Here is a 22,053-nt window from a genome sequence, read left to right as displayed (position 1 = left end):
CATGTTTCCAGAACATGGCCTTGAGCAGATTTCTCTCTGTGCTGACTGAGCAGTCAGCCTATTACATAAGCGAAGCATTCTCCCAAAGAAATCCATATGCTATTTTCAGAAACTATTCTTCCTCAACTGAACCACTGCACGGAACATCCGATTCATTGCCGCTTCAATTATTCAGCATTAGGCACAGATAAGGCAGACTCGTCACAACAGTGGTCATTGCTGTTGTCAGTTGTTTGAGAATATCTCACCAACTCGGGGAGAATGAATGAGCATTAATGGTGAAAGGTCTTGGCTTACTCACAGCACAAGCTCAAGGCAAATGTCATATCACTAGAGAATGTACGAGACTTTTGTGTCAGGAGAAGGAGGTTAGGAGCCATTTCGGCCAAGTCAGTATCGCCCTCAGTTTTTGTTGTGAGGCTTTAAAAAGTTTATTAGTCACAAGTCTTACATTAACACTGCAATGAAGTTACTGTGAAAATCCCCTCGTCACCACACTCCGGCGCCTGTTCGGGTACACTGAGGGAGAATTTAGCACGGCCAATGCACCCTAACCAGCACGTCTTTTGGACTGTGGGAGGAAACCGGAGCACCCGGAGGAAAACCCACGCAGACACGGGGAGAATGTGCAGACTCCGCACAGACAGTGACCCAAGCCGGGATTCGAACCCGGGTCCCTGGCGCTGTGAGGCAGCAGTGCTAACCCACTGTGTCACTGTGCCGCTTTTAAAACTGTGCTTTGTGATGCTTGTAATAGTTCACATAAAATTCCGTTCAATAAAGGTATCGGCCGCGAATTTACCAGTTCTCCCCGCCCATGATGGGCAGAGCGAGCTGGTAAAACCGCGCGAGAGTAATCAGGATTGCACCCGATTCCTCAGCTCTCGCAATCTTACCGGCACTGGATTTCCGACGCAGTCAGCCTCATGCCCCTTTCCGGCGAGAGGCTGAATAATTTATTCAAATTTATGGTAAACGTCATTTCCATGCATTTAGCGAACGCAGCGCTCAATCGTCCAGCTCGCTTGCCTTTGTGGCCTCGCTGGGAAAAGATCTCTCCGGTGAGGAAAACACCTGCTCACCATGAATCGTCTTGCCCTTGCCAGTTGAACCGGAGGCTGTTGAGACTCCTGGGGAGGCCGAGAGCAAGGGGGGAAGAGTGCCCCTCGGGCAGTGCCATCCTGCCCGCGAATTTACCAGTTCTCCCCGCCCATGATGGGCAGAGCGAGCTGGTAAAACCGCGCGAGAGTAATCAGGATTGGCACTGCCCAATGGGCACCTTGGCACTGCCTGGCGGAGCCTAGAAGGGGCAGGACCTGGAGGGGGAGGGGCCTGGGTTGGCCCAATCAGAGGGAGGGGGGGGGGGCACTGTGAGCTCTGCTCGTGGGTGGGGGAGGGAGGAGAGGCCTGCTGCTGCTCTGCATTACGATTGGTGGGGCCACTGCACACTCTGCCTGTGATTGGTGAGGGGGGGGAGGGGGCGCGATCGGTCTGAGCAGTGGGGGTGATATTTTCGGGAGGTGTGAGGCTTGTGATCGGCCACGGGCCCCCGCGATTGCTGGGTGGGAGGGTGCTGTGTTGACACTAGCTCTAGTAACAGAGGCCCGAACAGATCTCTGTCAGGCCCCTGCTGTTGCTGTTGCAACTACAGAGGTCTGCACATGCACAATAGCTCCCTCTGCTGCCTGATCTGGCTGGCTGGCAAATTAAGCCCTGCCCCCTGCCTCATTTCCACTCCATCTGACGAAGGAGCAGCGCTCCGAAAGCTAATGGTATTTGCTACCAAATAAACCTGTTGGACTTTAACCTGGTGTTGTTAAAACTCTTACTCTAGTAGCTAGAAACAGTCTAGCCCATCCTTTCATGCACTAAGTACATAAGATTGGGAGTAAAAACTCACTCAAAAAACGGATCTGCAATTCTCCCATTTTCACGCTAGCTGGACACTTAGAATTTTTCTCGTTAAATTCTGCCCCCTCCCCCCCAACTAACTTGTTTTGATTCCTTAATTAAAACAACAATAATGAATATCAATATAGCACCTTTAATGTAATAAAGCATCTCAGAGAGTTTCACAGGAGTATCACAAAATAAACACTTAAGCAGATATTGGATGGAATTTTCTGAGAAAAATTCTAAGTGTCCAGCTAGCGTGAAAATGGGAGAATTGCAGAGCCATGCTTTGGGCAAGTCCAAATTCAGTCGGTCAGATGAGCAAAAGTTCAAAGAGGTAGGTTTTAAGGAATGTCTTAATGGAAGAATGTGAGGTGTGGGGAGAGAATTCCAGAGCTTGGGGTCTAGGCGCGACCATCAGTTTTGGAGCAATTAAAATTGGGAATGCGAAAGAGGGATGATGTAGAAAAGCTCAACGATCTCAGAGGGTTGTGGGGCTGGAGGAAGTTCCAGCGACAGGAAATGTTGGTTGGTGTTCTTGCCACATGCATCCTCACACTGGGCAAGACAAAACATCAGGGGTCTGAACTCACAAACTTATCCCTTCTTTTTATTTTATTTTGTTCCCTATCGTAGAGCTTTTTTTGATATAAAAATAAGCTTTATAAGCCTAAAATAAGTTGCCAGACTCACTAAGTTAAGAGCTCTGCTTTTCCAGAGGTATTGGCATTTTGTCGAACTTACATTTCAACCCTGTAGCTCTCTGGATGCGCGAGTTGCATCGCTGGGGATTCATGTGCAACTTCTTCCCAATTATTGGCCTCTGGTGCAGTATGGTCAGGATTTTCCACAGCAGCTGCTGATAGAATGAAGAATGGGGAAGATTGAGTTTTCCACGTTAGACTTGTAAAAAGAGACAGGTGTGTGTCTTGTGCCATCCAGTGTCGAGCTGTAGTAATGACAAAGGGAGGAAGATGCTGTATTTACCCAGCATTTGAGGGGGTCACATTTACAATGCAGTTAATCAATGAGCTGCTGTCATTTTTACAGGGAAATTTGAGAACCATATCTTCCCTGCTGCCTTTTGAATGGTCCTATCATATATTAAGCTGATCTTCCACTTCACCCTATTGATCATGTCCTGCACCCTCTCTTTTCCTTCTTCCCTTTGTACTTTATGAATGGTGCTTTTTATCTGTACAGCTCACAAAAAACAATAAACTGACTCAAGAGCAGCTTCTTCTCTGCTGCCATCAGACTTTTGAATGGACCTACCTTATCTTAAATTGATCTTTCTCTACACCCTAGCTATGGTTATAACACTACATTCTGCACCCTCTCCTTCCCCTCTCCCCTATGTACTCTATGAGTACGCTAAATGTCCTGCTCTGTCCAAGACCGCAAGAAACTACAAAGGGTTGTGAACGGAGCCCAGTCCATCACGCAACCCATCCATTGACTCCGTCTACATTTCCCGCTGCATCGGAAAAGCAGCCAGCATAATCAAGGACCCCATGCACCCCGGACAAACTCTCTTCCACCTTCTTCCATTGGGAAAAAGATACAAAAGTCTCAGTTCAAGTACCAATCAATTCAAGAACAGCTTTTTCCCTGCTGCTGTTAGACTTTTGAATGGACCTATCATATATTAAGCTGATCTTTCTCTACACCCTAGATGACTGTAACATTATATTCTGCACCCTTTCCTTTCCTTCTATCTGATGGGACGCATGGTAGCACAGTGGTTAGCACTGCTGCTTCACATACCAGAGACCTGGGTTCAATTCCTGGCTTGGGTCACTGTCTGTGTGGAGTTTGCACGTTCTCCTCGTGTCTGCGTGTGTTTCCTCCGGGTGCTCCGGTTTCCTCCCAGTCTGAAAGATGTTCAGGTATATTGACCCGAACAGGTGCCGCAGCGTGGTCACTCGGGGAATTTCACAGTAACTTCATTGCAGTGTTAATGTCAGCCTTACCTGTGATTAGTAAATAAACTTCAGGGTTGTGAACATAGCCCAGTCCATCATGCAACCCAGCCTCCCATCCATTGACACCATCTGCCTTGGAAAATCAGCCAGCATAATTAATGACCCCCACGCACCCCGGGCATTCTCCCTTCCACCTTCTTCAATTGGGAAAAAGATACAAAAGTCTGAGGTCACGTACCAACTGGCTCAAGAACAGCTTCTTCCCTGCTGCTGTCAGACTGTTGAATGGACCTAGCTTTTATTAAGTTGATTTTTTTGTACACCTATGACTGTAACACTACATTCTGCGCTCTTTTCTTTTCCTTCTCCCTAATGTACTCTATGAACGGTATGCTCTGTCTGCATAGCGCGCAAGAAACAATGCATTACACTGTATCCCAATGCATGTGACAATAATAAATCAAAACAAATCAAATAAGTGGTTTCACAACACCGGGTTAAAGTCCAACAGGTTTATTTGGTAGCACAAGCTACCAAATAGCACGAGCTACCAAATAGCACGAGCTACCAAATAGCCTGTTGGACTTTAACCTGGTGTTGTGAGACTTCTTACTGTGCCCACCCCAGTCCAACGCCGGCATCTCCACATCAAGTCAAGTAATAATGAATCAAATTAATTGAATTCAGAGTGTTGGACCCCACCAACAGCAATGAGATGAAGGGTTATTTGGCTGTGGAATATTGCCTCCTCGGGAGGGGAATGAGCTTTTATGCAATGAGTGTTGTTGTTTGCTTTTATCACCACTCTATATTCTATATTCTGAGGAAAGTTTCCTTAGGCTTATGGTTGAGTGCCTCATGCCCCTCTCCATTCTGACTCTGATGCTCCCATTGTCACCCAGTCAAAGCTCCAGCCCTCTTCAGGGGACTTGACCTACCTGCAGCATCACACAGAGGTTGCCAGGCAACGCAGTTGACCCCTCCCCAACCAGCTCCCCGCTCGCGCAGGCGCAGTCGCGCAGCTGAACTCTCTCCTCTCATCGCCCCACCCCCCCCAAAGCGCGCGGTTGCCGGGCAACCCCGCTGACCCCACCGCCTCCCGGTCACGTCGCGCTTCCAGGTTGCCCCGGCAACCAACTGACCCCGCCCCCTCATCGCGTCACGACTGCATTACGTGACAAAATTGCCGAGCAAATCACGATGGCCAAGGCTCAGCCCTGCGCATGCGCAATGTTTCCCCACCCCCTGCAGGTCCTGGCCCCGCCCATGGGCTCACCGGTTGCGCATATGCGCACTCCCCCTCCGCCGCGCCCCCCTCTCCTCTGAGCGGTGATTGGCTGTCATGGCAGTGGGCAGCCACCAATCAGCGAGCTGGGATGACCGCTGGTCCTCCAGAGCTGGCCCGGCAATCCCGGCGTGCCCCGAGCGGGAGGGGAAGGTGAAGCCGGTGTCCTTCAGCGCCGCTTGTATCGCATTTGCTCCGTCCGTGACAACTCCCCCCTGAGCCGCCGCCATGGCCGGGACTCTGGCCCGCAAGGCCGCGGACTACCTCAAGAGCAAGGATTTCCGCGACTATCTCATGAGGTGAGCGAGCAGCCCCGGACTCGGAGGGAGAGGCCCAGGTTTCCCTTCCTGGGGGAGAGGCCTGGTCCCTAGCCCCCCCCACCCAGGGAGGCTGAGTGAGCCACTGGCCACTTTGCTTCATGTCTTCATCAACCTTCATGTGCAGGTCCAGTCCGCAGTTAGGAAGGCAAATGCAATGTTAGTATTCATGTCGAGAGGGTTAGAATACAAGAGCAGGGATGTACTTCTGAGGCTGTATAAGGCTCCGGTCAGACCCCATTTGGAGTATTGTGAGCAGTTTTGGGCCCCGTATCTAAGGAAGGATGTGCCGACCTTGGAAAGGGTCCAGAGCAGGTTCACAAGAATGATCCCTGGAATGAAGAGCTTGTTGTATGAGGAATGGTTGAGGACTCTGGGTCTGTACTCATTGGAATTTAGAAGGATGGGGGGGGGGATCTTATTGAAACTTACAGGATACTGCGAGGCCTGGATAGAGTGGACGTGGAGAGGATGTTTCCAGTAGTAGGGAAAACTAGAACCAGAGGGCACAATCTCAAGCTAAAGGGACGATCGTTTCCTTTAGTAGGAGAGACTAGGATCTGACGGCACAGCCTCAGAATAAAGGGACGACCCTTTTAGAAATGGGATTAGGAGGAATTTCTTCAGCCAGAGAGTGATGAATCTGTGGAACTCATTGTCACAGAAGGCTGTGGAGGCCAGGTCATTGAGTGTCTTTAAGACAGATAGGTTCTTGATTAATAAGGGGATCAGGCATTATGGGGAAAAGGCAGGAGAATGGGGATGAGAACCATGATTGAATGGCGGAGCAGACTTGATGGGCTGAGTGGCCTAATTCTGCCCCTATGTCTTATGGTCTTCTGTCCTCCTGTCTCTATTAAAATCATTGGTTTAATTATTGATCACTTAACAAATCAGGAACCTGTTGTTCAGTATAAATCTCTCTGAAATTTGGGTGTTTGTCCTGATGACAAGAAGAAAGTTTATTCATTAGTGTTACAAGTAGGCTTTCATTAACACAGTGAAGTTACTGTGAAAATCCCCTAGTCGCCACACTCCGCTGTCTGTTTGGGTACACTGAGGGAGAATTTAGCATGGCCAATTGCACCTAACCAACACATCTTTCAGACTGTGGGAGGAAATTGGAGTACCTGGAGGAAACACGTGCAGACTCCACACAGTGGCCCAAACCGGGAATCGAACCTGGGGCCCTTGTGCTAACCACTGATTCAACACCATCTCTCTTTTTTCAGCAATATTCAAGCTCTGTACTTCCGACTTGTAGAATCATAGAATCCCTACAGTGCAGAAGGAGGCCATTCAGCCCATCGAGTGTGCACTGACACTAACAGGAGATCTTACCCCAGCCCTATCGCTGTATCCTCACGTATTTACCATGGCTAAACCCCCCCCCACCACATCCCCAACTTACACATCTGGATGCTAAGGGACAATTTAGCATCTACCCAACCTGCACATCTTTTATTATTCATAAAGCCGGGGAAGCAGTCACAGTGCGATGTCAAGGTGAACAATCCAGTCAACACTTCCAGCTGACAGTGTGAATGGTCATGAAGTCACCAGACATGGATCTCTCGGGGCAGGTGTTAAATATGTGGACGATGGACTGATTTGGAAAGCCACAGTCACAATTTGAGCTGCTTGTCACAATATAACGTAATAGTAATGGCATATTGTTTCAGAAACATATTCACAGCCTGATGCCAAATTGCAGTGCAGCCAGTGCAAGGGTAAAATAATCGGGTTTAAAAACATCACAATCATGTTTTAACTAAAATAAACAGGTTTAGTTAATGGAGGTGTTCAATTGTGGAGTTTGCACGTTCTTCCCGTGCCTGCGTGAGTTTCCTCCGGGTGCTCCAGTTTTCTCCCACAGTCCAAAGATTTGCAGGTTAGGTGGATTGGCCGTGCTAAATCACCCTTTAGTGCCCACAGATATGTAGGTTAGAGAGATTGACAGGCTAAATATGTGAGGTTATGGGGCTAGGGCCTGGGTACGATGCTCTGACAGAGTCGATGCAGACTCAATGGGCTAAATAGCCAGCTCCTGCACTATAGGTTTCAATGATTGAAATGATAGTTATATTAAAATGAAAACTTCAGTACACTGTTCCTACATGACAAATACTGAAGTACATATACATTAAGTACTTTGAGGACGTGACAGGAACTACTTAAGCAATGAATAGAGCTCTGTTGGTACCTTCCTGTCCTGTATCTTAGAGGACAGAGTCCAGCCAAATTCCTGAGTAGCCTTGATTGCTCTCGGCAAGTGAGGGGGCTCATTCTGAAATTGGGTAGATTGTGTGTAAGGGATTTTCTTAACTCCTGTACAAACATATATCAGGAGGATCCTCTGGAGACCCAGGAGAGTAAGGCATGGTGGAGTGTCACATTAGCCTAAAAAGAATTTCCATTTCTCTGGGCAGCTTTCACTGCTTCCCACCCTCTCCTCCCACCAGGATCTCTCCAGTAGCTGTCTGGACAATTCGCTGTATCTCTTGCTCTTTTGTAGGCAAATACCAGAGCCACGCTTGTGCACAGCGACCTGCCAAAAGCTGCAAAGGGTCAAATGTGCTGTTGATGATTGTGGCTGAGGGATAAATTGTGACCAAGGAGATTTCCTCTTCCCTTTTTATTTGTCTGTAAGAGTGTCACAGAAACCCTTTATAAGGAATGTCTAGTCCGAGGGATGACACTTCTGACAACTCAGTATTCCCTGAGTATGCCATCTTAAAACATCATTCTTTACAATCTGCTCCACATCCTGGAGTTGGACATGAACCCATGACCTTTGACTCTGTGGCAAGACTGTTATTGCTGCGACAAAGTGCTCCTGGCAAGATTATTTCCCTGATCCCAGCTCCGATTATTCTTTTTGTGTAAAGCATGTCCACCATTAAAAGTTTATTATTTGCGGTTGTTTAATGATTTACATTGCACTACTTTCAAACCACGAAAGCAATACACCAGATTCCGTCCCACAGCGTGAACACTGCATTTCTATTTAGTGAATTTTACATTGCTTACATCACAATTCTGTTCACTGTTAATGGGAAATCCTGTGTGTTGTGGGGCATCATCTTTATTGTGTGAATATGTGTGATTGATAGGGAGATATCCAGTGTAATGTAAATGGAGACATTTGTCTCTGTCTCTTCCTCAATCTGTGAGCTTTCTACATTTGTCTTAGTGTGATAGGCAGCACAATACACTCTGGAAAAGATTAAGCCCAAGGGGTGTCCAGGTAGAGGTCATTGAGATTATGGAAGAGGTTGCGAGGATAGACCTATAGAAGGTGTTTCCACGATAGGCGGCACAGTGGTTAGCACTGCTGCCTCACAGCGCCAGGGACCCGGGTTCATTTCCTGGCTCGGGCCACTGTCTGTGTGGAGTTTGCACGTTCTCCCCGTGTCTGCGTGGGTTTCCTCCGGGTGCTCCGGTTTCCCCTCTCAGTCTGAAAGACGTGCTGGTTAGGTGCAATGACCCGAACAGGTGCCGGAGTGTGGCGACTAGGGGAATTTCACAGTAACTTCATTGCAGTGTTAATGTAAGCCTTTCTTGTGACTAATAAATAAGCTTTTTAAAAAAAAGTTTAATATATCCAAGTGTAAATTCAGGAGAAACCTCGTTCCCTGGAGAGTGGCGAGAATATGGGACTTGCTGGCCAGGGAATAGTAGAAAATAATATTGATTCATTTCAGAAGAAACTCAAATATATGTGGAGAAAGGATTAGTTGGATGTATTGATGGGGTGAGGTGAAAAGATGCGGGAGGGGGCGCATTGAAGCAGAAATACCAGCATAGATTTGTGGGCTGAATGGCCTGTTCTAATCGATGTAATCCTTCAGTAGGTGGTCTGAATTAAAGGTTTTTAGAAAGTTTCTAGATTTTCCAGTTATGGTGATTTTAAAAAGTTCAAGAACTGAATTTTTGCCCAGAACAATCAGTTATATAAAGAATCCACAGCACTCATGAGTTCTGCACTGTCACTTGTTCTAATTTCCTCCCATATAGCGTATTAATTGTTTCCTTTTCTCTCCAAATATGTTATGAATTTATCCCTATTGCCAAGTTGTTGTAACTGAATGGTACAGTTTGGATCCAGTCTTCCCCGGGGAGTAATTACAGTAGAGCGCATTTACTATATTAAGCGCTAGCTATAGTTTTCAGTTCCAGCCAGGTAGAACCCTTCCTGCATTGCTCAGTTTGTGCCAGAACTTTACCTGTACCATCTAGAAGAGCCTTGTCTGTACCCGAATACAGACAGTGCTCCAATCTCACTTCCGACAGCAAGCAAAATCCCTTCTCTAACTAAAATGAGGTGAGATGGGCATTAAAAAGGCCCAGGAGAACCAACGTGCCTTCCAAACATCTTTAAATTTTGACACTGTCCTCAATTTACAAATCTCGTTTGACGCCCCCAAGGAGTCTCACCGTTTTATCAATGTGTAGCTTTTACTTTGTTAGCATAGAATTAAGACCATAAGCTATAGGAGCAGAGTTAGGCCATTTGGCCCATCTAGTCTGCTCTGCCATTCGATCATGGCTGATAAGTTTCTCAACCCCATTCTCCCGCCTTTTCCCCATAACCTTTGATCCCCTTACCAGTCAAGAACCTGTCTATCTGTCTTAAGTTCTGATGTTCCATGTCGCTATTGAGTAGTTTGGAGGGTGAAGTGCCTGAAAATGACTTTTGAAAGTCTGTGCATCTCATTTATTTAAGGTATCATCATTTTTAGTACAGGAAATATTTGTGAAAGCCAGTTCTGCCTGTTGGCGCTCTGCTCTCATTCATTCTTTTCCAATACTTCGTCACTCAGCCCATCTCTGTTCTTGCTTTGTGCATAATCCTGTTGTTGATTTGCCAGAATAACCTTTTGTCTGGTTTTCCGAGTATAGTTACATGAGCTCAGTGGTGGAATTTTAACTGATCCCTTTTTATTTTTGAAAGCGTGATTGAGTCTCTTCTCCGGCTTTAGTGCAGTGACTTTGAGAGGTACTTTTACAACTGCTTTCTGAAACTTTTATCAGACACATGGTGCCAAAAATTGAATTGATTATATTTTGTTAAATATGAATTTGATTCAGTGAATTAAAAACAAATTGAAATTCTACAATATTAAAACAGTTTGGGGCTCTGTAGCCACTGTGTGACTTCTCTTCAAAGGATTTTCCTTTAAACCATTAGGCCCATTGAGGCTGCACCGATTCTTTGACAGAGGATCTTTCCCAGCACCATCCCTGGCCCATCCCCATAACCCCACATGTTTATTCCACTACTCCCCATGATCTGCATATTTTGGGACACTAAGGGACAATTTAGCATGGCCAATCCGGCACACCTTTGGACTGTGGGAGGAAACCGGAGCACCTGGAGGAAACCCACGCAGACACGGGGGGGAAAATGTGCAAACTCCACACACAGTGACCCGAAGCTGGAATTGAACGCGAGTCCCTGGCGCTGTGAGGCAGCAGTGCTAACCACTGTGCCACTGCGCTGCCCTAAATGCATATACTTCTAAGAAAATACAAATACTCGTGTGACTAACACCAGTGAGTGGGGGAAATCTGAACAAAGATGCCTTGTCACATGACATCTGAACCAGTGCCAGAAAATCCTGTAGTACAATAACTGTTGAGCACTACGATGTATATGATCCTCATTTATTGTCTTGTGTTGTTTAAGATCTTGCCAACGTCCAACTTAAAACTCCTGTTTTTAGCACAAGAAATTATATCATCTATCTTAGCCAAAACACACTCTTATTTGTCAATAACACATTGCTGAATGTTTCAAAACAGTGCTGTGACATTTTATTGGGGCACTGCCATTCTGCAGTCAAATATTCGTAACAGAAAAAAATGTTAAAAACAATTGGTCTTGGGGTGAAGTGGGACAGGGGATGATGGATGACTGAGCCGAGATGAGCAGATGTAACTTTTTTTATAGTTTACGGCACGGTGGCACAGTGGTTGGCACTGCTGCCTCACATGTCAGGGACCTATATTTGATTCCCGGTTTGGGTCACTGCCTGTGTGGAGTTTGCACGGTCTCCCTGTGTCTACGTGGGTTTCCTCCGGTGCTCTGGTTTCCTCCCACAGTCCACAGACATGCTGGTTAGGTGCATTGGCCATGCTCAATTCTCCCTCAGTGTACCAGAATGGGTGCCGGAGTGTGACGACCAGGGGATTTTCACAGTAACTTCATTTCAGTGTTAATGTAAGCCTAATTGTGACTAATAAATTTACTTTATTATTGTCACAAATAGGCTTACATTAACATTGCAATGACGTTACTGTGAAAATCCCCCTAGCCGCCACACTCCGGCGCCTGTTCGGGTACACTGAGGGAGAATTTAACATGGCCAATGCACCTAACCAACATGTTGTTCGGACTGTGGGAGGAAATCGGAGCACCTGGAGGAAACCCGTGCAGACTCCGCACAGACAGTGACCCAAGGTCGGGAATCGAACCGGGTCCCTGGCACTGTGAGGCAGCAGTGCTAACCACTGTGCCACCGTGTCGCCCTCCACCCCCAGTTTAAAGTCATCTGTTTTGTGTCAATTTTTAATATTTGCTGTTAATACCAGTGCCCCCTTTGGCTTTGGGAAGTTTCAGATACACCATACAGGTTTACATGGGTGATTTTCTTTCGAATTCTGGATGTATGAACTTACTAAATAATGGGAAAAGTCGACAGTGCTCACAGGCCTCGGGTTTTTAATGCGCTCCAAGAGGATCATTTGTAGTATTGCACACTGGTGAGTTGGAGAATATGGATCCCTTAACTCATTCTGCCCACTTTATGCAACATACAACATCTCACATGTACGAAGCACACTTGAAATCGATACCACTTCGATGGCAGGGCCGTTGGATTTTTTAAGGGAATCGAGTCTTATGGGGCTAAGGCGAGAAAGTGGAGTTGAGGATTATCAGGTCAGATCAATGATGATCTCATTGAATGGGGGAGCAGACTTGATGGGCCAAATGGCCTACCTCTGCTATGTCTAATGGCCTTGGGTTTCAGTGATATCTGGGTTTTCTTCCATTTTAAATAAAAATCTTGTTCAGAATTGGTTTTGAAGATGGTCGTGCTGCTTTCTTCCTAGGCGGTGTTTCAAGGAATTTGGTAGATGAATTATATACAAAAATATCTAGCTCCAGTTGAATGACTACTCTGTAATCTCATTTGTTCATGTTTATATTAGTTTTCCTACATTATGGGTGGGTGTAAATGCTAGAACTTTTCTTGAATGCAAACTTGTAAATAGCCAAAAGTTCTTACTGAGCGATTGTATGATGTTCACTGAGTCACTACAAATATTTTGATCTGTTTTTAAATGCAGCCCAACACAGGTTTTAAGATGGCCCATTGCTAAATTTTTGTTAAACTTTTTTAATACATTTTAAAAATGCACCTTTTTAAAATCATTTTGTTGACAAACTTGTGCTGCAATTTGTAATTCCTAAATAGTGATAACTTGATTCAGCTTGCAACAGAATTGCAGTAACTGGTAACGGTAAACTGCAGAGTTATGTGCCCGCGTCTAATTTTAGATTCAGAAATTTGAGCTCGAGTTGCCTGTTCTTCTGTAATAGCTGAGGCTGATTGCCTGTCGATATCAGCTGCCAGATTATGTACCTGTTTGGCCGTTCAGTAAACATCATGTGATTTGACTCCTCAAGACCTCAAAAGTCTGGACCCAACCACATCCAGTTCCGTTAATACTGGTTTTAACCAAGGCTGAGATAAGGTGGAAGGTCAGGCATGATTATGTTGACTGGCAGGGAAGACTTGAAGGTCTGAGAGACCCACTCCTGCCCCTATTAAGTTTTCACGTGGGCAACTTTGAGCTATTTTTTTTTCCCTTAATACATCTACTATGTCCACTGCTGCAGGCTATTGGTCATATTACTTTTCTTAATTTCATCAATTTTCTGAAAGAAATAAGATTTGGAGGAAAATGACAGTTTATAACTTAGATGTTCTGTTGCTTGAACAGAATGAAAGAGCGATCATTGTTCTAAATTCAAACTTTGCGATAAAGTAGCCTATTACAGAGTAGGCAGATGTCACAATTTTGCATTTGTTAATTTTTTTTTGAATCAAGGCCAATTTTAGTAATTACTGTCTTCAAAACAGGATTTGCCGCAAAAACACCGCAAAACCAAAAATGCCCAGCCCATAAGCCAGGTAGCTTTCAAATCCCAGGCCACAAAGCTGACCCATCACTCCTGTTTGGTGTGTTTGAAGGAGGACTGCTTGGTGCTGTTGCCTCATTAATAAATTCATTCCCGGGTGCAAACCAATATCTTGTTAGTATTAAAACTTGGGGCACATGCAAGTGGAGCATTGCTTTGATCTTTATGCAACTAGGGGATTTACACAGTAACTTCATTGCATTGTTAATGTAAGCCTACTTGTAACACGAAATAAACTTAAACTGGGACAGCACGGTAGCACAGTGGTTAGCACTGTTGCTTTACAGCGCCAAGGACCCGGGTTCAATTGGGTCATTATCTGTGTGGAGTCTGCACGCTCTCCCCGTGTCTGCGTGGGTTTCCTCCGGGTGCTCCAGTTTCCTCCCACAATCTGAAAGACGTGCTGGTTAGGTGCATTGACCCGAACAGGCGACGGAGTGTGGTGACTAGGGAAATTTCACAGTAACTTCATTGTAGTGTTAATGTAAGTCTTACTTGTGACGAATAAATAAACTTTACTTTTACTTTACTTCAATAAACTTAAACTTCAGGGGCTTTATGGAATCTGCACCTATGCAACCGAGGGGACAAATAGATTAGGCACCGTGAAAACTGCCTTCACGTGACATGTATATGATACTGTTGTAAAGGTGGGGGCAATGTGCAGGTTATTATCTTTTTAACTGTTGCTCCCAGAATGTTTTGCTTAAATCTTTTTTCCAAGGCCAGGATTAACTTTTATTTCTTGATTGTTGTGCACTTCTGTCTGTTAAACAAAGCCCATCCTCCTTTAAAATAGGTTCCGATGATGGCTGTGTGTATAAATTAGGGAAAGTTAGATGGGACCTGTGAACTCTTAAGGATGTAGGGGGCACTGTTATAAGATCCGGTCACTTCCATTGTTGCCTCAGAAGCACAGACTGGACAGTCTTATTTGGATGTCTGGATTATTGAATCATGTACAATATTATTGAGCATTTTTGCATTACAAAAATTAATGATCTCTTTTCTTCTCTTTCTCTGTTCCATGTGAACAAACATTATACTGGACCATCACTTTATCAGCACGGTAAGCCAGTCATTTTAAATACGTTGCTTAGTTACTTCAGTAGTGTAATTTTTCTCAATGATGCTCCAACCTGCCTCAGGTAGCAGTTAACAATCTTATCTGTTAAATAGGGAGTTACACCCCCTTCCCCCTCTACGCACCCCACCCTCCCCACATTAAAATGGTGGGAAGAACTGTAACCATATAACCTTTTGAAATGCAGTTTATCTGAACTTACAGAGGACTTGGGAACAGGAGTAGGTCATTCTGCACTAAGAGTCTGCTCCGCCATTCAGTAAGATTGTGGCTGATCTGGTTGCGGTCTCGATTGCCTCCCTGTAACACAGCAGGCTTTTCTGTTGGGCAGCATGGGCAGTATGCAGTGAGGTGGATGAGCCCATCTGTCGGCTGAATGGGTGATGCAATTCATCAACTAGTTCTGAAGCTTGCAGAGTAAATTTATCATGGATGCTGAGCAATGCAGTCACATGGGCGCAAGTGTAGGGCAGCCTGCCATTCAGTTAAAGCAGTAGATTTGCACTTTGATTTATTATTGTTACACGTGTTGGGATACAATGAAAAGTATTGTTTCTTGCACACTATACAGACACAACATACTGTTCATAGAGTACATAGGAGAGAAGGAAAGGAGGGGATGCAGAATCATAGCATCCCTTCAGTGCAGGAGGAGGCCATTTGGCCCATCGTGTCTTGCACCGACCACAATCCCACCCAGGCCCTATTCCTGTAACCCCACACATTTACTCTGCTAATCCCCCGACACTCGGGTCAATTTAGCATGGCCAATTAACCTAATCCACTCATCTTTGTGGGAGGAAACCAGAGCACCCGGAGGAAACCCACGCACGCATGGGGAGGATGTGCAAACTCCACACAGACAGTGACCCGAGGCCGGAATCGAACCCGGGTCCCTGGCGCTGTGAGGCCGCAGTGCTTGCCACTGTGCCACCCAATATAGTGTTGCAGTTACAGATAGGGTGAGGAGAAAGATCAGCTTGAAGTTTAGAAGAGTTGGAGTTCAATTCTAAGAGCACAGAACGGGAATAAAAGATGGAATTAGAGGCTATGCTGGGGACAGCTCATAAGAAGTCACCTCGCCATTTTTTTCCCTTTTCCTGCCTATGTTCCATATCTCTTTGCACCCATACCCAACAAAAATAGATCGATCTAAGCGTTGTGAGCAAGGATTGACCCAACTTCCACAGGCTTCTGGGGAAACATTTCAGGTTTCTGCCACCCTTTGTGTGAAAAGGTGCTCCTTCTGAATGGTCTAGCTCTATTTTAGGGAAATGCCAATGAAACCATCAGAGACTTAAATCGGCTGTCCCTCATCCATAGCTCCGTTAGTTCTAGACCTGACTGTTCCAAATCTGTGCGGCTTGGAGTCTTCATCTTCCACCACCTCTGGAACTCATCCAAAGCTCTGCTGCCCGTACCCTACCTTGCACCAAGCCCCTTTCACCCCTATGCTCACTAACCTGTATTTTAATAGTGTCAGTGTAAGACCAATTTAATAGGCTGCAATGTCTTTTCTATGTTGGCTGTTAAAATATAACAGCAAAATTCAATGAGCTGACATCATAGATTCCCTACAGTACAGAAGAGGCCATTCGGCCCATCCAGTCTGCACCAGCTCTGACAGTGTGTCTTACCAGGCCCCCTCCCCTGCCCTATCCCTGCTAACCCACACATTTCCCATGGCCAATCCATCTAACCTACTCATCTTGAAACACTAAGGGGCAATTTAGAATGGCTAATACATCTAACCCGCACATCGTTGCATTGTTGGATATACTATTAATTATTTTACCTGTTAATGAAAGGGTGAGAATTTTTAAGATGTACGTGGAATCGTTTTGAGCTTGTGACTTTTAATGTTTGATTCATTAAGCAATGTGTTCATTTGATTTTGATTCTCTTATTGTTTTGGTTATTGTTTTTCTAGCACTTTTGGGGTCCTGTTGCTAACTGGGGGCTGCCCATTGCTGCTTTTAGCGACATGAAGAAAACGCCAGAGATCATCAGTGGCAGGATGACATTTGGTAAATCGAAGCTTCCTGAAACTCTACATACTGTGTGGTAGCAAAATGGTGCAGCAGTGAGTCTGCAATTAAACCCTCACTCGACCCTCTTATTTGTTTGAAAATGGTCAATTCACAATCCGCAGCTCGGGGTAGCGTGTAGAATACGAGGCAGGGAGAGGGTGGCACAGTGCTTAGCACTGCTACCTCACAGCGCCAGGGATCCGGGTTCAATTCCCAGCTTGGGTCACTGTCTGTGTGGAGTCTGCACTTTTTCTCCCTGTATCTGCGTGGGTTTCCTCCGGGTGCTCCGGTTTCCTCCCACGGTCTGAGAGATGTGCCGATTAGGTGCATTGGCCGTGCTAAATTCCCCCTCGGTGTACCCGAACAGGTGCTAGAGTGTGGTGTCTAGGGTATTTTCACAGTAACCTCGTTGCAGTGTTAATGTAAGCCTACTTGTGACACTAATAAATAAGCTTAAAAAAAAACCTGAACTTAAAACTTAAACTTAGCTTTAAAACTGCTTGAGTTATACTTTTTTAAAAATTGAATCGATGGTTCTGAATGAGCTATCCATGACTTGACACTGTTCAAACTCGCACACTTCATTCAGCAAAGATCCTTAGACAGCACCTTCCAAACCCACGACCACTTCCATCTAGAAGGACAAGGGCAGCAGATACATGGGAACACCACCACCTGCAAGTTCTTCTCCAAGTCACTCACCATCCTGACTTGGAAATATATCGCCGTTCCTTCGCAGTCGCTGGGTCAAAATCCTGGAATTCCCTCCCTAACGGCATTGTGGGTCAACCCACAGCACGTGGACTGCAGCGATTCAAGAAGGCAGCTCACCACCACCTTCTCAAGGGCAACTAGGAATGGGCAATAAATGCTGGCCCAGCCAGTGACGCCCATGTCCCACGAATTGAATTTTAAAAAAATCCTTAAGCTTGGAAAAAAAAAGGAAGGATGTTTAGAAATGTGATAAGTTCCAATTTTACAGTCTGCGCTTCCTCCTTGCTTTAAGATTCTGGTGGTTTTCCTGCAGGGTGCTATGATTTGGTGCCATGACTCTCCCAAAGCCACTCTTAATTGTTGACTGGAAGGAGTGGGGAAAGTACCGTGGTTAATTTTGTGCTGTTCTTTTTTTTCCCTGAGGAAGCAGCTGTGCTTCGTACCATTTTATGGTGGCTTTATTTCATTGGGAGTTCTTGTGCAGAATATGCTAACGTGTCCTCCCAGTGCTCTCTTTGTAATTAAGAAATGCTGCTTGTGCAAGTTCTTGGATGTGTCAATATTATTTTGAAATAAATGTTTGACACATGGTAAACACACCAGTGTTCTGTGGGTATGTCAACTAAAATTCAAACTAAAAGTAAATTGTTCTTATGCCTGAACCCCTCTTGTTTAATACAATATATACATAGAAATGGTGTCACAACTGATTGAATAGTGTTCCCTATGTGTGCCTGCATTGTTTCCCCCCTCTCGTGTTCTATATTAGATTGTATTAGTAATTTAGGTGGACTCCAGTTATCTATATCTCTTTTAACATGAGTGGGGCACTATTTCATTTATTTACACACCGTAGTTTGCAATCCTATCTTTAGTACATACTGCTGCACTGATCTTTGGAATCGATGCACTATGCCACACATTGATTCATTCCCCACAGAATCAACTTCTCTCAGTTTGCTGTGAATTTGTGCTCTATATAACAGTTTAGCAAACTAACCATTTTTCTAATTTCTCATGTATTCGATCAGTCACAATTCATATTGATAAATCAGAGAATCCCTACAGTGCAGAAGAGGCCACTTGGCCCCTCAAGTCTGCACTGACTCTCTGACTTAATACCTTACCCAGGCCCTATCCCTGTAACCCTACACATTTGCCATGGCTAATCCACCTAACCTGGACATCTTTGGACAAGAAGGGGCAATTTGGCCTGGCCAATCCACCTAACCCGCACATCTTTGGGCTGTGGGAGGAAACCGGAGAACCCGGAGGAAACCCACGCCGACCCGGGAAGAAAATGCAAACTCCACACAGACGGTCACCCAAGGCCGGAATTGAATTTGGGTCCCTGGCGCTGTGAGGCAGCAGTGCTAACCACTGTGCCACCATAATTATTTAGACATTGTAATTAGTTTTGAAAATGTGCGTAATTCTTTGTGACGAAGGCTTTCAATAGGAGTCAACAAGGTAATCAGATCTCTGTCCATTCATGATGATTAATTTAGGTTTTCCATGTAATTGGGATGTTGCTTCGTCCTAAGTTTTTTTCCTGCGATTCCTGCACCGTTTTCCATTTGATAACTGATAGCCTAACTTCCAGAAGACTGCCAAGTGGAGTGTGAATCTTAGCAATGGATTCATTGCCTGAAAGTTGTGTGGAAGCCGTTTGTGCAGATTGGCCGGAATTTTAACGGCACGCCTGCCCCGACTCTGGAGGCGGGCGAGGCTCGGAGAACGGCATTCTCCAATGGCCTCGGGGGAGATCGTACAAACCTCGGGCGGACATGCCGCTAAAATTCCACCCATTGTGTTTGTCCACAGCTGTAATTTCTGTTCATTTTGAAGAATGTCTCTATTTAATAAGTTTTAGCTTTTCACACAAATCCTGGGAACCGTTGAGAACAACTTGCTCTATTCAGTAGATTATTGATAGTGTTTGAGCAGATTGCTGTAGTTTTTAAGCTTACTGATAACCTAATATTTAAACTGTAATCGCCCTTCTGAGCTCTGCTGCTATAGATTGCATCTGATTTAAATAAAGCTGACCTTTATCTTGCATTTGATCAGTGGTGCAGATAAATAGCATTTTCTTTATTACTTTTGCCATGGACTGTTGAGATTTGATCAAATATTGATCATATTTGGGGCGGCACGGTGGCACTGCTGCCTCACAGCTCCAGGGACCCGGGTTCGATTCCCGGCTTGGGTCACTGTCTGTGCGGAATTTGCACATTCTCCGTGTCTGCGTGGGTTTCCTCCGGGTGCCCCAGTTTCCTCCCACAGTCCAAAGATGTGCGGGTTAGGTGGATTGGTCATGCTAACATGCTAACTATTTGGGGTTACGGGGCTAAGACCTGGGTGGGATTGTTGTCGGTGCAGACCCGATGGGCCGAGTGGCCTCCTTCTGCACTGTATGCTTTCTATTTCTACATGAACACTCCTGTGGGTTTAGCATTTGCCGAGCGATTTGCAGACTGGATGTAGTGTAAACGTTTAGTAATGCAGTGCCCTGCGTTTAAAATGACCGTCTCCTATTCTCTCTCTCAGCACTTTGCTGCTACTCTCTGCTTTTCATGCGATTTGCCTACAAGGTACAGCCCAGAAATTGGCTCTTGTTTGCCTGTCATTTCACCAACGAAACGGCACAACTCATTCAGGGAAGTCGGCTGATCAAATACAAGTAAGTGTCCTTTGTTTCTGAAAACAAGTTTTTTTTGGGGGGGGGGGGGGGGGGTTGGGGCATGCTATAAACACCTTTGCCCCACTAATCTTTGGATTGACTTTGGGAACTGCAATGTTGATGAAATCTAGCTCTTTCGCAGTGAGCGGTGGACTTAATCGTGCATTCAGATTGTGTGGACAAATCCAAAAGAAGCATTTGGAGGGTTAGGCTTTACAGCAACTCAAATTCACGCTGCATTGTGGGATTTAGAGAAGTATTCATGATATCATCCAAAGGCCGGAATTGAACCCGGGTCCCTGGCACTGAGGCAGCAGGTGCTAACCACTGTGCTGCCCTTTATCAATTCCCCAGATGCGCCCTCTGTCGTTATCATCACAGAATTATAGAATCCCTACCGTGCAGAAGGAGGCCATTCGGCCCATCGAGTCTGCACCGACCACAATCCCACCCAGGCCCCATCCCCATAACCCCATGCATTTGCCTTAGCTAGCCCCCGCTGACACTAAGGGGCGATTTAGCACGTCCAATTAACGTAACCCACACATCTTTGGACTGTGGGAGGAAACCCACGCAGACACTGGGAGAACGTGCAGACTCCACACAGACAGTGACCCAAGCCGGGAATCGAACCCAGGTCCCTGGAGCTGAGAGGCAGCAGTGCTAACCACTGTGCCACCGAGCCGCCCATGGTTCACCCCGCCATACTGGTTGCTGACAATGCCTGGATGACCAAACTGAGAATCAAAGTGTTCCAACCCAGGAACTGTTAGCCATCAAGGTGGAGGACATATAAACTTCAAAAGTGCGGTTGGGAGAGAGGGTAATTGGTGGGGGAATCTCTTTTTTTAAAAAAAAATCATCTCCAGGAAAAGAATCAATGCCAACTGCATTTGCCCAACTCAGTTTTGCAGCTATACTGTTGACTCGTGTTCCAGTGCTAAGTGTTAAACGTTCTGTTTTTGTAGTGCTCAGAAGAAGATGCATTCCGAGTAATGTCAGACGCAGCACTTTATCGCCTCGAGATCCACATGTCACCAATATTACGCACAAGATTCTATAAACTTGACCTAAGATCCTGGATGGCTAATTCTTCGATATTTAATCCCAACTGTATTTTGTAATTAATTTTCGAAAACTGTTTTATCATCCCTTTCTAATATGGCCTTAAATTTTCTAAACTGGCCTTAAATTAAGATTGACAAGCATATTGCTATACACATGGGTTCTTAACATTAGTCATGTACATATTTTTCTGTTTTTAAAACGGATACAGACTAGCACTATATATCTGTACGTAATAATGCTGCAAGAATTGGTTTATGATCATGACCGTTGACTTGTGTTGTTGGTAGATCAATGGTTTTCGCAGTTTCAAGCTGCTTTTAATGGTTTGTCACATGCCAGACTGCTGTCCATTAAAAGATGCCAGATTAACGACCAATTGTTGGACCTGGTGTTTCTCTCCCAAAGCAATTTTTGGCCTCGGATAAAAAAGTCATGTGGCTGGATTATTTCTAATAATGGAGTTCTTCCTGCCACTGGAGAGTGGAATGGTTGGGAAAACCAAAGGAGCCAGTCCTGTTAAACCAATACCTTTTTAGAATGCTGTGCTGTTAGAGTTGAGGTTCCGATCAGATCATTAGCTGGATGGCCGGCGTGGAAGAGATTGGTGCTCTCGGCACGGGGATTTGATCCCCAACCTACCTAGGGTGAATTTGGGACCAGCATCTTTGCCCTATCCATGGTGGAGGTCAGGGTGCTGTGGGTCAGTCCTGTCTTTGAGCAGAAAACCGAATAAGGAGGAAGTCTGAAAACAGAGCTGTTATCGATTGTCTGGCTTGAGTGACTAAAAGGGTGTTCAAGACCACTGCCCTCAATTCTCTCATTTAAAAAGTACGTTCTGTACTTGA

General features: G+C 45.4%; 1 protein-coding gene across 2 annotated transcripts; it reads left to right on the top strand.

Moving 5' to 3' along the window:
* The first annotated feature begins 5,211 nt into the window (after positions 1–5,211).
* Positions 5,212–21,584, top strand: mpc1 (mitochondrial pyruvate carrier 1). 2 transcript variants are annotated; one of them, XM_078230363.1, is made up of 5 exons: positions 5,227–5,402; positions 13,881–13,884; positions 16,644–16,740; positions 20,008–20,140; positions 21,109–21,584. In XM_078230363.1, the coding sequence occupies exons 1-5, from the start codon at positions 5,332–5,334 to the stop codon at positions 21,134–21,136; spliced, it is 333 nt and encodes a 110-aa protein (XP_078086489.1). In that variant the 5' UTR covers positions 5,227–5,331; the 3' UTR covers positions 21,137–21,584. The 2 variants fall into 2 exon arrangements, with proteins under 2 accessions (XP_078086488.1, XP_078086489.1); XM_078230362.1 differs by lacking the exon at positions 13,881–13,884 and having other exon boundaries at positions 5,212–5,402.
* Positions 21,585–22,053: the final 469 nt, after the last annotated feature.

Source organism: Mustelus asterias, chromosome 15 (assembly GCF_964213995.1).
Source record: "Mustelus asterias chromosome 15, sMusAst1.hap1.1, whole genome shotgun sequence".
Lineage (NCBI taxonomy): Eukaryota > Metazoa > Chordata > Chondrichthyes > Carcharhiniformes > Triakidae > Mustelus > Mustelus asterias.
Note: the sequence above shows the minus strand (reverse complement) of the source record. Positions and strands in the feature narration are given on the sequence as shown.